Genomic DNA, 17,804 nt, shown 5'->3' on the forward strand with positions numbered 1-17,804 from the left:
GAATATTTATGTAAAATTTTTATTGAAAATTATTCAAAGGAATCGTTCGAATCCTTCACAATAGTTCAAATCAATTCAGAATCTAGAAAGTCAGAGAAGTCCCGCTGTGGCAACATCCCTTCTTGCACATAAAGGACAGACATCCCGACTTGGGGTCTCGTTGTTTAACTTGGGTTGTTAGAAAGTTGTATAATGTAATGATTATTACGTTTTAACAACGACGACATATATCTTGAATAGAAATGGCGAACTCACTGCCGGTAATTGAAATTTGATGAGTTGAAATTGTAATGGCTTCCTACATACACAAGATGTTTATTTTTAATTAAACGGGAGAAATTCATATATATTAAAAATCATATTTGATGTAATTTTAATTGGAACGTTTCGCACAATTTCGGAACGTAATAACAATGAGATATAATGTGACATTCTATAAATACGTTATCGTGAAATAGAAGCAATTGTTTATTCGTCTCAAAATATTATTGTTCCGCAAGTAAATATAATTACGATGGAAATGTAATTTTTGTTTGCGAATTTATTTCAATACGGCAATTTTATAGCTAAATGATTTTTAACTTTAATTGTTTTTTAACAAAGCAAAGAAATAATAAAGAGAAAAATCTATATAAAATTAAATATGTAAAAAAAAATTTTCGGTAGATATTTTTGGAGCAAAATAAATTTACAAAGTCGACTTCGCCAAATGACATTATTTCGAACGAAACCAAATCGTAACCAATACATTATTAGTATTTATATACGGTCGAGAAAAGTTTAGGAGGTGCCGATGAATCTAAAATATAAAGTAGCTACGCCGTGGCAATCTCGTTACAAGTTTTCACGGACCGCAATATATTTCGTGCAAAATATCCAGATGACGAGCGAAATTATTCGCAGCGCAACTGTGATATACGTGATACGATGTAAGATTACACTGGTTGGTATATTGCCTCAACCAACGCATTATATTCTTTCCACCCTCGATTTGCACCACTATCTAGTATGCCATCTTTATATAGTACCTTCATATACTCTAAGCTTTTCTCTTTCTCCCCGATAAATTTTAGGAATCAAAATAAATTGTGTGGTTCACATAATCTTTTTAATATAAATATAAGATTTAACGTGACGCCGTCGCGTCGTCGCGCCACCGCGCATTAAACGCGAGCATTAAATTTTTTTACGCACTTTTTGATGTTCTAATATCCATGGAAAGTACTCGACATCACGCGTGATTTTTGGCGGCAGTAAAAATTTTGAAGGCTGAAGCGATGGAATAAATTCGCGAAAAAAAAAACGCGAAGCAAAAACGTCCGCATCGTGATCGCAGTGGCTCGGCGAAATAAAATCGCGCACGGCCGCAAACGAAACTGCGGGAAATGTCGATTAACCTGCAGTTTACATGTGGAGATATATATTTCAACACCCCTGTCGCGGTAATGTAGTAATAGGGTGATACCTCTTCAGGTTTTGTTTTCTTTTTTTTATCAGGAAACGCGACGCGATGCAAATCTCGTCTAAAATATATACAAGAGCTGGGGTTAAATTCTAACGAGCGTTCCACCACCGAGATAAAACATGCGCTCTGCCTCGATTTGAAGCGGAGATTTGGAAGAAGGGTAGCAGGCGAGCGAAGGAGTCTGTTGTTACTCTACACGTGCTGCGGCAGCCTTTTTAACTTCCGCCCGCAACGATTATGTTGTACTCGAGATAACCGGATTCTTATTTATACATTTTACGTGACATAATAGTGCCAGAAAATATCAATTAACATAAAACGTGTAATCAACATTTTTTGAAAAAGAAATAAAAGAAGTTTCATCATAGTCTCCCTCTCTACTTTTAATCGCGATACCGACAAGGTACGTCCGAAGTTGAAAAGTATTGAACAAACTAAATAAGAACGATGACGTTAGAAGGGCGAGTATAATATAAAACTTTATGGCGTAGCCACCGTGCCGGAAGTATTTGAAAGTATTACTTTGGAGTTACGTGTTTGTTATTCCAGACTGGTTTTAGTAACGAACGAAACTAATTAGCGTCCACGCACGAACGCGGTGATATTGACGCAGCCTTTATCAGTACTTTAACACGTTAGCGGCGGACTCGATCTACCAGGTTGGAGTTTCAAAATTGAATTTTCAGATCCGTTCCATTCAGTAAAAGGTTCTAGCCTTAGACAGGATGTGCGTTTTATTTTTATTTATTTTTTAAATTTAAACCTAAAAATTAGTAAAACAAAAAAAGACAGTCGTAAGAAGAAAAGAATAAAATTTTATTGTCAATTATTAAATATATTTTTTCAGTTCTATGTAATATATTTAATTTTCAAATACTAAAATTTTATTAAGCACCAAGTTTTGCTTTAAAAAATGGCATTTCTTCTCATAATTGTATTAATTTTCTAATGCTCAAACTTATTGTTTAAAAAAATTTTCAAACACGCACACATTTTTAACACTTTAAAACTCTTACATGAAATATTTTAATCACATTTGATTCTGCGGTTTTTTAAATTAATAGTAATGTAATTACAACACATTTTTTTCTTTGTATAAAAATAAAGATATAGGGAAGCAAAATATATCTTGGGAAACAATATATTCTAATCTGATAACTTAAATATTTTGCAACATAAACGGCAACTCGATTTCAAAGCAAAAATTCTTAGCAAAGATTTAAGACTTTATCCTTTTTCAGTTGAAAAAAATCTTCTTTTTTGAAATAACGTTTATTGCGTTTTGGATCAATTTTTTATCATAATCTCATCTTAATTCCTTTATGATAGACTTTCGCTGTGACAATTTTCCGTGTTATTTCACGACTACCAATGGAACTTCTGTGAGCATTAGATTGCATCTCTCTCGCCACTCCTAATTAATTAATTCCTCGTTGTCGTCCTACTACTCCCGCCGACAAATGCAATCTCACGGGCATACGGCGCCCTTCATAAAGCAGCCACCGCAAATAAAATTTGCGTGCGATTTCATTCCGAAGTAAAAGAAGCACGAGCACGTAATGTCACTAGACGCACGCTATCACTCACACCCACGGTCTCGACCCTCGTCTCTATCACGTGCTTAGATTAGGCGGTTTATTTGTCGTTAGTTTATAACGTCTGGGCTTGTTCGCGTGGGTAATGAGAAAATAAAACTTGTCACACATCCAATGTGACAAGAAAGCCGGCTGAAACTCCGGCGAACTCCGAGAGGGAGTTTCGTCGTCTCATTGAAAGCGACTCGCTTAATTCACATGTAAAACGCAATTACACGTGTCGAGTGCGTAATGCAATTGTATCTGATAGTTTCAGAGGATGATTCCGTCTTTAGGCAATGATATTCGCTACAGTGAAAATCGGAAAAAAAACTTAAAACAAAGTAGCGTTTTAGCGTTACCTAATATTGACTTTATAAAATTATATATAGTAGCTACTTTTATATTTATTAAATTAAAACAAGAGGATATAACACCAGACAGGTAAAATTGAAAGGAGAACCAATTATTTGGGGTAATTGTACTGGTCATTTCTATGTTATCATACACATATATTCGATATTTTAGCAATTAGACATATAATTAATGAGAGCTATATAACTACAGTTAACATGCTTTAACCTTTACCTAGAAAATTTAATTAGATTCCAATATACGAAACGTATTAGATTTTCTACTAGATTCCTTTATTTGTAGAATATGTAATCAGTTAAAAGTCGATTTTTGCCAAACAAAAACATGCTAACGATAATGTCAAGAAGTCAGTATGTTCTGTATACAATTATAAGTGATCGTAATTTAGAGGAACTATATAAGGAACGTATTTTACGTATTATATTTTATGTAAGTGAATATGGGCTACAGCTCACATTTTTAACACAAGAAATAAGAGAAAGTGCCCTTTCTCGAAAAAAAAGCGGATTTTAGTGCTTAATATTTTTTTCATATTAAATATTAAATATATTTTCTATAAACTGCATGCCGCGATATAGTGGTTGGATTTAAAACACAATTGTAAATTGAAGCTAGAAATATTTTTAATTTGGTGATCATCAAATTTAATAATGATGCTTTAAGCATCTTCAGAAACGGTAAAGAACTTGCGAAAAATATTACCACTAGCCAGGATAATTTTTATTTTGAAAATATTTTTAGATTATGGTTTAGAACAGAGATGCAATAACGTGCACAAACTATAATAAATCCAATATCAAATTGAAATCAGAAAGATGGAGAGAGAGAGAGGATGTTAATTTAGGAGCTGCATAGCGCAAACTTTCAGACAATATAAACCAAATTTCCTCGATTAAATCCGAGCCATATGGCGGCATGATATTGACGTCGGATCATTTATAGAGTTTTCCAATCCGGAGGATGTGGAAACTCGGCATATATGGTGCGCATTAGGTGCAATTAAGTCGAATTTGTACAGTATATTCTCATTCAACGCTAATTATTGGAAATAAATGGAAAATAAATCATACATTTTTGCAAAAATAATTTGCTATGGGATGAAATCTTCGTGGAAAAGTACAACTATCAGCAAAATAAAAATGTATAAATTCTTATAATCAAATGCTTTACACACAGTTAAAAAATTTGTGTCAAATTTAACATATGCATATCACATGTTTCAAACGGTCCGCTAAAATTTTTGTATTAACTTAACACAAGACAAATATGTTAAAAAGTAACATAAATATATTACAAAAAATGTAATGCTTTAATACAATTTGGAAGCAAAATGCAAAAACATAAAAAAAGTTAACATTTGCAATATGTTGACAGACATACATTTTATGCATTAATCTTAGAATTTAGTTATTTTAGAAATGTTAAACATCAATTTGACATACAAAATATTCAAATAACGTAATCATGTATATCAAATTAACACTTAAATATGCTAAAAACTTAACAAAGATTGATTTTAATACCTATTTTAAGAAATATTTTATGTAAAAATATTTGGAACGCACATAAAATTTTCGAAATTAATTTTAACGATAGACGCTTCTAGTAATGCAAAAAGTCGATTCTCCCGAAAGCCAATAACTTCTGAATTACAAACGATCGAAAACGAAGGGCTTTGAGTGAATTTGAGCTTGCCGATAGTTCACTTCCGATTCATTCACTTGGGACGATTTACTCGGGCGGATCACCAGGAGCGAACCGCGTAAATTCGGCCTTAGCAGTGAACGCGGTCTTGTCGTTGGGAATTGATGACCGGAGAACGCGACCTCGGCTGGTCGCTCGGCAGAATTTATCGAAACCAATGAAATTCCCGGGAGTTCTCCCGTCGGCGATTACCAACGGTCGCCACCAACGATGGAAATAACAATTACATCTCGCGCAATTATTGCACTCGGGATTCTTTCGTGGTTCGCGCGTCGCGGATAAAAGAATTAGGCCGCACGTTCACTTTTTTCCTCTTTTCCCTCTCTCTTTCGCGTTATATCTTTCCAAACTAATAAATCTGCGCGAATCCATCCGTACCACTCCAGAATGGCCCGTGTACCGGGAGAAAACTTCATGCAGGTTTACGACCCTATAAAATTTCCGGCTCCAAAAATTGGAATTTTAGAGAAAAGCTAACTTTTTCCCCAGACAGAGAGAGAGAAAGAATACTTTTTTTTATGAGCTTCATAAAATCATAACAAGAGAATTGTATTTTTATGCAGTGTCTCATGCACCATGCGTCAATTTTCCAATTAATCCGTGCGGATTTGCACGTTTGAATAAATCGCATAGAAAGAGTGCGCCAGGCCTTAATCACCATACACGTGGTCATACACGCGAGCAAAACGCCGATTATTTACACCCGCGTGTGTGTCAGTCGGAATTACACATTTAATCTTCGAGCGCGTCGCGCCGCGCCCATCGCGTCAATACGAGTGAAACGAATAATTGATTTGTAATTAGCGCGAGCAGTTCAAGGCGGATTACAGGCCCGAAATTAATCCTTAATAAACGCACATGCGAGAGCGGGTCGGAACAACGGCCGGGATTGATCGGCGCACGATTGATACTGAGATGAAATTTACGGTCGCCCACACTCCGGGCGTCTTCTCAGGCGTATCGATTTGTCGCTCGATTCGTTGTTGTCCTTTAATCTCGATCCTAGTCCCGACTCAATGGCGTAACAATATAACGATCCGCACGCATTTCGGCGCCGCTGTGTCCTTATTTGTTATTAATAAGATAAATGGCGGTAACACACGCGAAATTATCGGCCGTAACCATCAATTAATTATTTGGGCGTATAAAATATCGAAAGATTATGTAGCCATTATGCGGAAACGAGTAAAACGTAATATGAATTATTGACAACGGATACAAACCCTTGTTTGTGATAGCTATGATATATGACATGTGACAATAATTTGAGCGACCGGAATACAGAATATCAAAACACCGTACGGCCTCGCCCACGCATACATTTGACGTAGTAAAAAAAAAAAAAATTCCTCTCAAGTGATAAATGTCCGCATTGCACAAACTCCGCTTCTGCTTACAGATTTATGAGATAGGAGGATACGATTACTCGGACATCAATAACTGCGACGTCACACAAAAGAGATTCCTTCTTACCGTCATTATTATCATTTTATCGACACGTTGCGCACCGAGAGAAATTTATTATCTTCATTGTTAGCGCGCGATCGCCGATGAAAGCGCGTTCTTCGTATAGCTGAAAAATGGACGAAGGACGATTCGAGGGATTTTCGAGGACTCGACGGGCGTCCAATAAACCGAGGAATTTTTCAATGAAATTAGCTACGGCTGATTAATATGTATTTCTCGATTGAAAGGCCCATTAGATCGCGTTACACGGTGAACCGGCGAGGAATAATGCGATCGGGACATTCCATTGAATTTCAACATTCAACGTCGCATGATAATTCCCCCTAGCTCCGCCCGTCGTCACCTTCGCTTTCGTCGCTTCAATCTCGTGAGACGTGAGAAACAATTGCGTTCCATTTCACGTTTACTAGCGGTCGAAGAAGAGAACGGAGCGACCCACTATCCGAAACGGCTCCTTTTTTTTTTTATTTAGCGCCACGGCGAAACGGCAGGGGTTTTAATACCTATCCGTTCCGCAGGGATAATCCCCGGGGAGCGATATAAGAATACGAAAAAAGCAACGGCTACGGTATTCCAATGATAAAAACATAAAACAACATTTGGAGTGGAATGTACAAATGAAAGGTTCGGCGAGCGAAATCACGGGGGAAATTTGCGCGCGGGCAGAAGTAATCTCGAATAAAATTAATTAATACAGCCGGATTGCATTATTAAAAGCAATATGTGGCTCAAGCATATCCTTTAAATTTCCAGTACTGTGTACCGTTCTAGCATAATCTTATATCGACGTACATCTTAAATTAAACGAACACTTAAGAATTTATTTTCCCGCGCGCGCACACACACACACACACACATACACGTAGTATATAAAAATTATCATATTTAGAGCAATTTAAAGATAACAAGGTTTTTGTTTTTTGAAAATTGAACTTTGTGATTTTTGTAGAATATAAAGTTTTTTAAAAAATAAAGTAAAAAAAATTAATTTTTAAAAAACAGAAAACTTTAAATAGTTCGCTGTATACTACGTTTAAACGCGGGCCGCTTAAACCCGCTTGCTCCGGATTTTTCATTGTCATGCTGTCATATATATATTGCTATTGAAAATAAAATCTTATTTATTCTTTTACGAAAGCTGCTTAGTAACCCGATATTTTTGTTGTCCTCATCCCACCTCAAGAAATATCTGCCTCGGGCAAATTTAACCCCATTGCCGAAGGTAAATATCCTACGTGCATCGGCAAGAAAAAAGCCTAGAATGGGGGTGAATCGAAGGACGAAAGTACTCAGCGTAAAAGTTGAGTCGGGGCTCTCACCTTGTTTAACGGGGTAGCTTTTCTTTACGGGGGCGCGAAAACACGAGAGAGCAATTTCGAAATGGACGCAGACTCGCGCGACGAAGAGGCCAGGCCGATCTGGAAAATTACATTTACCAGTGGCGCACAAATTACGGACAATTTGTTCGTAGACCCTCCCCCTCCTCCTCCCTGCCCTCACGGTCGTTGCCACAAAATGTGCATCCAGTAAATTACGCGCGAGCGCTGAACGAATCTCAAAGATAAGGAAAACATAATTAAGAGCACTGCGGTAAAATAAAAACTACCACAAAAGCTGAAAAGCAACCGAGGTGAAAAAAACTTCGATATTGCGCGAAAGGAAGATAACGAAAAATGTAATAAGCCGCAGATCGATGAATATCGCGAAGCGCCGCGCGCGTAATGAGTTCTAATTGCTGCTCAGCAGAGCTCGAAACATAATGGAGAGTAAAATACTGAGGTGTGTATCTTTCGTAAAGAAAAAATCCGACACAATAAAATTAATCGGATATAATTTATCTTTTGTCAATTTTTGTTCAAATCTTTTTGATGCTTAATTCAGTGTTATTAAAAATATTTCAGGTGGGCAGGAAAGTTAATTCCCGTGACATAGGCCGATGTAGTAACTCTATTACATTTCACGTATTTGATAATTGTCTCTAATTAAATCGTCAATGGGTGCCGTTCGATTGGCTCATTTAAAAGCGCACTTGTATGCATTAACATACATATTTAATGTTACGCGCACGAGAAAAGAGCCGATGTATTCATGCGTCCCTCATTAATAAAATATTCTATAACATTTCGTAAATTAAATTGTTATTAATGGATGTTTCCTCCAATCGAATGCTTGTTTCAAAAGTGCTTGTCGAAATGATAAATCGGATAAATGTAGCCGTGGATCTTCCCTGCATTCCACTACAGATTTTCTCTGATAAAAAGTTAATTCTTTTTAATAAAATGTCAGTATATTAGTAATCTTTGAAAGTGCTTTCTCAAATAGCGCGTAGATTTTCATTCGTCGATTTAATGACGTGCAATACCTCTTCAAAGTTACTCGCAAGAATAAGTGCGAGTAAACGTAAAAGTTGCCGACGTTTCGAATTTCTAATATGGTAAAGAGATATAAGAAATGTCGTGACGACTTCCAGTTGTCCCAGTTAAAGAAAAAAAAACTAAAAAGTTAAACTTGAGTTTAAATCTAAGTTTCTTATAACAATCTCTACGACGATCGAGGAGTAAAGTTTGCAAAAATGATTTCCCGCACAGCTCTGATGCAAATCTCCTCGTACAACGAAACATTACACGTTTAAATAATTAATCGACCGTGAAATATAATAATCAAATCAAATTAATGAAAATCCTGTATTAATGAGCAAAAATAAAAACAGCCCACGGGGTGGTTTCAGTCGGAAGCCGTTTTAATTTCCGGGAATAAATCAAAATTTTAATCTCGCGATGCTCGAATATCAGAAGTAAGAACACCAACGCTGAAAGAATTATTTTTATAATTGATTCCGACGCAACACAAACTGAAACTTCCCTCTCGATGCACATTAAATACGCGATAAAAGCGCTCTAATAAGGGACACTTCTTCGCGCAGCGGATGATTACGTCTGTCGTAAAATTCGCAGTGAAAATATTTATCGTTTTGCGATAACATCAAAGGCAGTAATTATCTCGCGTCTTAACTTCCCGAGCTCACACCATAAGCTAGGTCAAATTACTACTCGAAATGTAAACGCGCACTAAATTCCGCGGTGTCTATATCACCCGTTCCATAAAAAGACGACAACATCACGAACGTGTGTGATTGATTACCGCCCTCCCCCTTCCATAAGTGTCATCGTATGTACGCGACGCGATGACATAAGGCTTGAATATTACACTTTGAGAAATTCGCGATTATATAATTATAGCAGATGCTAAAACGGACGCGTAACACGTAATTAACGTTTTAAGCTTTAAGTAGACCGGAATAAATTACGTCGCCTCGGCAAAATATAAACGTTAGGTCGGCAAAGATTTAACTTTGACATTTGTACATACGTACGCCGGTGCGTCGGAATTCGTAATCTAAATTGGCTACGACTAGCCGCGAGTTAACACATATAATTCGTATTGACTTATTAATCTCAAGTATCGCGAAACACGACACATTACAAATTGCGATGTGACACGCGATAAGCTCCGCGCTAACATCTCATGAACGTTTAGCATGACACGTATCATTTACTTTACTTTACGTCGCTTTATTGCTTGTGAAATAGAGAGAAAATTTTATATTATGTACAGTATTTGTGAGATGTTATAACTGCAATGTGGGGCATCACATTTTTATAGTTTCATATTGTGTTACGTAATCTAAATACTGTGCTTTCACGGGATAATTACTTTCTTTCTGTTCCTCAAACATCATTTTAATTTAAGGCTCATGTTCTGATGCATTTAATCTTAAAATTTTATTATTATATTATAGATTATATATTTAAAATATAGATAAAAAATCGCGAAAAAGACGTTTATCAGTCTAAAAGAAGATTGAGCCTAAATTTAATAATAAACACAAATCATAAAATATATATTTTAAAATAATTTTATATTTTACATGAAAAAATGTCCTGTCACGTGTCCATAATTATACCAAAAATATATCGCGTTTATGAGCCAAATCTTCTGCGAGTTTGAAAAATATATTGTCGTACAGTCATGCTGCAGTAGTACACATCAATGATATTGGCAGACATGAATCATGTAGATAAACTGAATCTTAAAAAGCGTATATATAATAAAATATTCAAAGAAATACACTACAGTACTTATTCGAAAAAATGTTTATCAATCTGATATTCACTCCATTTCGGATATAAAAATATTTGGAGTATAACGTTTTTATAGTGAGTATGATTGTGTTAATGGCAATTAGAAATGGCATTAGAAAGAGAAGATTTTATTTAAAAAATAACTATAGGTTCGTATACAATCAGGCATACCTGTGGATTGGCACTTTCGTGATAGTTTCCGGTGTCATGACGGGAAGGCAACAGAGTCCTCGATCGGCAGGACGAGTCCTCCTCGCCATCGTTCACAGTGAACTTTGCATTGCACAAAGGAAACACAATCGGCACACTGACCAATCGCGCGCGCGACTATCGAACGATCGACATAACGTGTCAAGGACGTCCGTAGCCGTCTCGAAGGTCACGGAAGGACCTTTCAGGGCGCCCGATAGGACGGATTAGATCCTGTCTCCCTGACGACGCGTGCCGCGCGTTGGCCAATTTCCAAATTGATGTCGGGGGCGCCGATATATCGAATATGTCGTTCGCCGGGCCCCGCCACAAGTGGTTGTGCCCTGCCACCGGGGAAAACACCACCTGATCCTGCGCTCCGCGAGTGAGGAAGACACACGGGGACGAGTCCGTGAGATATACACGCGTGGGAGAAAACGCCTTTGTACGCGCGGAAATCTTAACAGCCGATGAATCCGGTCCGGAAGAGAAGGGCCACCACCCACGATATCAACGTATTTTCATTGGTCTAATGGACAAACTCAACGGTATCATCCTTCCGCAGGAAGAAGAGCCGCGCACCCTCCTGACAGCGTGGCTCGTCACCGACGACGAGCCCGTTGTACATTTGATCGCCGCCAGGATCGATCCTTTGATGCAGGTAAACAGAGACGAAGAAGGAAGTGGGACGGGCAAGAGGATTTGTTGCGCGCACCTTCAATTAGAGCACGAGGGATTGAGCGTGCCGTTCGATCGCGGGGGGGATCCTCTCCTTCCAAGAACGATCCCTTCTCCCTCGAATTCGATCGTCGATCCTCGGGGACGGCGAGGTAAACACTTGCCCCTGAGTTCGGCGGATATTTTCGGTGTCCTCGTCTGAATGTAAGACGGCGGATTATATCGTCGCTTCTCTATCTACCGTGACGAACACCTTGCGCACGAAGCGGAGCCGCGACGAGTGTACACACGCACGCTCGTCTTTAGCCGAGGGGTGTCTCACAAGGGCTAGTTTTCTGTTTTTCAGCCTATCGACTGCCGTGCACCCCCGTGTTATTTCGCAGGAACTAAACCGGCCACAGTGACGCTTGCGTCCTCGGTCGTCGCGACGACGGTTATTCGCGACCCTTGCGTCCGATCGCGCATGACGTAGCGACAAGGGCGCGAATTTAGCGCAACTTTCGAGAATGAAAAACGTTTCATAGTGAATAACACTTGCTAAGTGTCTATTATGATTGCGTGAATCTCTAATTTAAATAGATACTAGACTCAGTCGATACAAAAATGAAGAAACTATGTCTATGATTGCTTTTGTAGAAATGAATTAAGTTAATAAAATTTAAATTGTGAAAAAAAATTCGTCAAGAATGAAGGAGAAGTAAAGTGCGAAAATTATAAACGTACGGGTATATACGCATGTATGAAACACAATGTAATAAATGTAATGTAATTATAGTTATGTAGAAGAGATATAAAAAATTAATTATAAAAAATATGTTTTTAGAAATTTGAGATTACGTATCATGTTTTTTTTTTTAAAAGTTATACTGAAAACAATTTTAATATGATGGAAACAATACGAGAGATACGTTATCGGTGAGAAATATCATTGATTTATATTACTGCAGCATGACGTAATCCAATCATAAAAATCTCACAAAAAATAGATTATTTTATTTATATCCCTTTTTCATCTATTGTTTGAGGATTATTAACAGTTTTTTGTATTATTCTTTTATTATTTAAATTTCTGCGAAAATAAATATAATATTAATTAAATCTGTAAATATTTATGATTAATTGTTTTTTAAATTTTGAAGAAATTATTAGCAATCAATAAATTTATAGTTTACGTTTTGATTTAAATTCTTATCAAATAATATAGACGATAATGCTATGTCAAAACAGCTTTATTTATTATATTTACTACAGCGCAAAATTTATTGTATGATTAAATGGATCATGTGAGAGTTAAAGAAAATTTAAAACTTTTTCAATCGAATTCAAACAGTATACGGAAAAACCAATTTTACTGAACCATCTAAAAATTTAAATGAATACAGATTTGATTAGTACATATTTAAATTTATTGTAACACCACAACTTAAAATAAAAATACGCAACAAAAATTTGTTTACGCGTGATAATTATTATCAATTAGCAAAATTCCTTATGATCACTCACCAGTCTGAGTGCTGCTGTCAAATAAAGTGCTGGATGTTTCAACTGTCATTGATGCGAAAGTGCCATCCGTGATTTGAGCCGAACTGTCTCTTCGTCCGCGAGATCTCTGAACCTACGAAACACACAGTATACACATCAATTTCTCAATACAGTGATCATTACAGATTAATGTTATCGATTAATTAAATGTGTTGGTAAAATTAACTCTTTAATTAAAAAAAAAAGAATTTCTCTTTATCAGATTTTTAATGCGTTTTCTCTTTTTCAGATTTCAAAGCAAATATATTTATAGAAATATTATTTTGCACGCAAATGTTATTTAAGCTATATCGCTTGTTTTTTTTTAAGATTTATTATATTTTATACTTTTTTAAGAAAAAGAAAAACTACTAAAAATTATTAAATTGTTCGATTTTTTCTTGGGAATTTTAATGGAAATTCTTACCGATCTGACAGAGTTTTTTTAAAGAGAATTTTGAATGGCTCTTCTTTTCAATATATTTTTGTTAAAATGGCATTTATCGCGGATTGTCAAGAGGAACAAACCGTGTCGTCGCTTTGAGAGCTTTGTCGCCTGAAATTGCGGCATCGTATCATCTCTTCGGTGGTACTCTGCCGTCGAAAACCGCGCGCTATCAGAATCTCTTCCGTAGTAGATTGCCGTCGTATTATCGGCGCATGGTGAATATTGGGCGCGCGGGCACACGGACTGGGCTCTCTAGATGAACACGAGGAACTATCTGGCGATCTGTAATACAAAGTTCAATATGAAAGACACGAATTTCCTAATATCTTTAAATTAAAAATTATAATAGCTACTATCAGTCACGTCTTGCTAAAATTTTACGAAATTATTATTCAAATTTCAATATGTATTCTAACTAAGATAGATTTAAATAAACTTTATCTTGCAATTATAAAATAAATGAAAAATATCTTAATTACATCTTAAATTAATTCCATTACAATTTTCTTATTTTTAATAGAAATAATTTAAAATAATACACGTATCTAAAAATATCATATGTCTGTATATAGTAAATTTATAAAAGATATTAATTATGTATAACAATATTTTAGTACACAAAAGCTTAAGTGTAAACAAAATACTTCAAAATTAATAATTTAAATATATGTACTAGTTGATAATAACTTTTCAGAGTATGTTAAAAGATTACATCGCACGAAGCTTGTTTTCACACTATACGTAATATATACGTTGGAAAAATCAATAAAATGTAGGTACCGTGGTAGCCGACCAGCCATGGAGGTGGATTGTCTTCTTAATCGACCTTTTCTTTGTCTGATAGGACTGATGTCTCTCTTATCGACGTTTCTATCAGGACTCAGATGGCTTTTTGAATCGCGACGTCGCAAGTAGGAGGCAGAATCCGGACTCAATGAGTCCCTTCGCGCTTTCCGACCTTTAAATATCAATAAGATTAATGTATTCTGTCACTTATTCAAAATTACATAAAACAATCATTATTTAAAAGAAATGTTTGCAAGACGTTTAGTTAAAAAAAGATTTTAAATTTAATATATTATGCAGTTATCAAAATTCAGATACCAAAAAAATTATATAAGGCTTGAAACATTAGACATTTTAGGTCAATTCTGTTAAGGACAGTTATGAGCGAATAAAACTCTAGCTATTTCTCTATATCGAGAAACAAATCAGCTGTTGGTACCTACCCCCTTCTTCGGGATCCGGTGATAAAGTTGGCTGGCTGCCACGGCGCCCTGTGGGTGGCATCGATTCATCTATTGCTGCATGCTGGCGTATCAACCTCGACAATTTACTCGGCGAGACTTCTTTACCCTTGAAGTTACACTGTCGGAAGAATCGATGACTGTTATAAAATCTACGATACGATACTCTCGAGCAGAAAAAAAGCAGCGAGAGATTATTTTAAATAATTAAAAGAAATAAATCAAAGACGCGCGTATTAGATCTTTCGATAAAGGCGCAACTTTATCTGATTGCAAATTGAATTACTTTCCAAGTGACACAAAGCGTCTAAAATCGAGTTGTAAGACGTTTTTAAGATTATTTCTGCAAAGTGTCTTTAAAATATTTTAAGGCATTTGTAAAACATTTTATGGATTTTAAATTTTGTATTACTTGAATTAACTGTCACCCTTCATCGCAAAAAGGGGGTTTTATCGATAACCGCTACCTGCGTGGTCGAATCCCTTCGAGTGGAAAGTAACGGATGCGTAGGTGTGTTGTTGACGTTCGGGGAGCCGACCGGGCTGGAGCTACCGGAAGTCGAAGTGCCAGGAAGCGGGAGGCTACTTCCGGCCGTCGGTGAGATCGACGGTGGCGTTACCGAGGACATAACGATGGTCGGTGGATTCACGGACGCGTCTAAACTGGACCTCTCGATCATTCTCGTGTCCACAGTTAAAGTCGACATAGTACACATCATCGGCGAGGTGCCGACCGTCATTAGCCTCGATTCGGTGATCGGCGTGGTGGCAATGGACGCCTTCCCGTTGACTATGAAGGACGTCGTCGTCACCGCCGTCTTCGTATCGATCACAGTGGAAACTGTTGTTGGTTGGCTCTTGGTTTCGGTACTGCTCGATCTCTCGCTCTTGTCCATGGAGTTTCTTTGAGCCTCCATATGTTCTCTGCGAACGGGGGCAAATCAACTTTTATTATTTGTAAATTATATTTTAATAATACATAAATTCTCAAACATATATAAATAAATAATACATTGTTCTGGATTGAATTGACTTATGTGATACAGTTTCTTATGTGTCAATTATTAGAAAATTGCTTAACTGGAAAATTACTTAAATTTAATCATTTCAATTACACTTATTATCGCTCATCTAATTAGCTATTGTAATTTAACTAACCGAATCGTATTACTGCCCGCGCTGTCTGTACTGGAAGCACTCGGTCTTTGATCACTTCTGTAATACTTTGTAGGCGTGACGCCACCGCCATCGAACGACTGCTGAGATTGCCTACGTCTGTGATGACGACAGTTGTGCTTACGCTCGCCAGGACTCTGAGATTGTCCGGTAATCACCGAGTCCCTCCTGGACCTCGCGCTCTCGCCCGAACCACGGCGAGAGTTTTTCGATTCGCCGGAGCCTGCAATGGTACGATAATTAATGAACATATACTATTTATTGAGTAATTTGAGTGTATTTTTCTCAAATTTATTGTTTTTCTTTATAGTTTTTGTAAGAAAATGCATTTTCTGTGCAAGCAAGATTATTATAAGATTTGTTGGTGTAAACCAAATTCATTAAAAATTGCAAGCACGTTGTGTGTCGTCGCGACCGTTGGAAGAAGATGGAGTATCTATCGCTTTTTCAAAGTTCTGTTCGAAACTCGACTATCTTGAACCGACATGCATGCGAGCGATGAAACTTTATTAATTTTTTTCAAACGTAAAAGTCACATATCGACATATCCCGAAGGTCTACTTCCAGCGGTATCGCGACTCGCTCAATCCGCGAAACCGGGCGCTATTTTTAGACCGCCAGCTAGTGAAGCGAGGTAGTGCTCCCTCTCATCCCCCTGAAAATTTCACCTCGTCGTGGCGTGGGCGTGATGACCGTGGGCGGCGGCTGCGGTAGCAGCACGTCTTTCTTGCTCCAGAGCCTGGCTATGTCATTTTTAAGGTCACTGATGGCGGAGTCCCGTCTGGACTTGCTCGACACCTGGCTCCGGATGCCACTGTCGACCGAGCTCTCCCGTCGCTTTCGCAGGCTGGCCAGATGGCTGGCGTCCGTGGTGGTTTGTCGCGACCACGGCAAGGATTTCGCGATGTCCGCCAGGGTCTCCCGCCGGCAGAGCTTGTTGCCGCTCCTCTTCGTGGACGTGCCACCGCCACCCCATTCGCGTAGGATGTCGGTCAGCTGAGCGAGGCTCGATCGCCGACGACGCTGGTTCGTTGGCGAACAGTCCTGAGTCTCGTTCGGCGGAGAAATCGACGTGATCTGCGCCGCGGAGTCTCGTCTGCCTGTTCCTTAAAAAAGACACAAACGGCATTCCGCTGTAACGTCAAGGGGGTTGCCAAGGTTCGATAAGTTGTTAGACGACGACGTCGTCTTGTTATCGAGTTGCTACAGAGGAAGTCCGATGAGACGGTAATGGGAGTTTAATGGGAGTTCTTGTATTCTTAATAAAGTAGATCGTCAAACGACGGAACATTATTTTACGTATAAACAGAGAAAATTGTTGGGGGAAAAATGAAAATATGAAGTATATTAATCTTACGTAATTAATTAAATTTCTCTCAACTTTATCGTTCGCGGAAAAAAAAATTCTTTCACCATTCTTTTGTACTATAATTTTCTCTGTCCCAATGTTTTCTTTTTTTAAAGGCATTTTGCTCTAAAAAAAAAAGGCAGAAGGGAATATAAATACCATTAACTTCTGACTTTAATATTCCCGCAAAACGCGCACACCGCCGCATTACAATCCGCACGAAAATGAATTCAAAGCACTTTTGCATGAGAAAACCGACCGAATTTCCATAATGTGCTTTCGTGCGAAAAATTCTGGTTGCCGGGCTAAAAACGTGTCTATGCATGCGTACCCAGGCGCTGCCTCAGAGTGGACTCCTCCACTTGCTCTCGCACGAGGTCGTCCCAGCCGTTTCCGCCCTGCCATATCAGGCCGACCTGATGGCTCAGGATCGGCAGGTTGCACACGAAGCAAATCGCCGTCATGGTCCT

General features: G+C 37.8%; 1 protein-coding gene across 6 annotated transcripts in view; it reads right to left on the reverse strand.

Moving 5' to 3' along the window:
* Positions 1–17,804, reverse strand: part of LOC105834080 — a 134,593-nt gene that overhangs the window by 16,882 nt on the left and 99,907 nt on the right. For 4 of the 6 annotated variants that reach the window (XM_012676303.3, XM_012676300.3, XM_028192148.2 and 1 more), the window contains 8 exons: positions 17,666–17,802; positions 16,655–17,092; positions 15,969–16,209; positions 15,275–15,734; positions 14,793–14,931; positions 14,344–14,521; positions 13,644–13,845; positions 13,098–13,209 (listed from right to left, as the gene is read on the reverse strand). In XM_012676303.3, the coding sequence (XP_012531757.1) occupies positions 13,098–13,209; positions 13,644–13,845; positions 14,344–14,521; positions 14,793–14,931; positions 15,275–15,734; positions 15,969–16,209; positions 16,655–17,092; positions 17,666–17,798 (1,903 nt within the window). In that variant the 5' untranslated portion in view covers positions 17,799–17,802. The remainder of the gene's footprint in view (positions 1–13,097; positions 13,210–13,643; positions 13,846–14,343; positions 14,522–14,792; positions 14,932–15,274; positions 15,735–15,968; positions 16,210–16,654; positions 17,093–17,665; positions 17,803–17,804) is intronic. The other 2 variants (XM_036284563.1, XM_028192144.2) reach the window with 2 other exon arrangements.

The sequence above is a fragment of the Monomorium pharaonis genome, chromosome 3, assembly GCF_013373865.1.
Source record: "Monomorium pharaonis isolate MP-MQ-018 chromosome 3, ASM1337386v2, whole genome shotgun sequence".
NCBI lineage: Eukaryota > Metazoa > Arthropoda > Insecta > Hymenoptera > Formicidae > Monomorium > Monomorium pharaonis.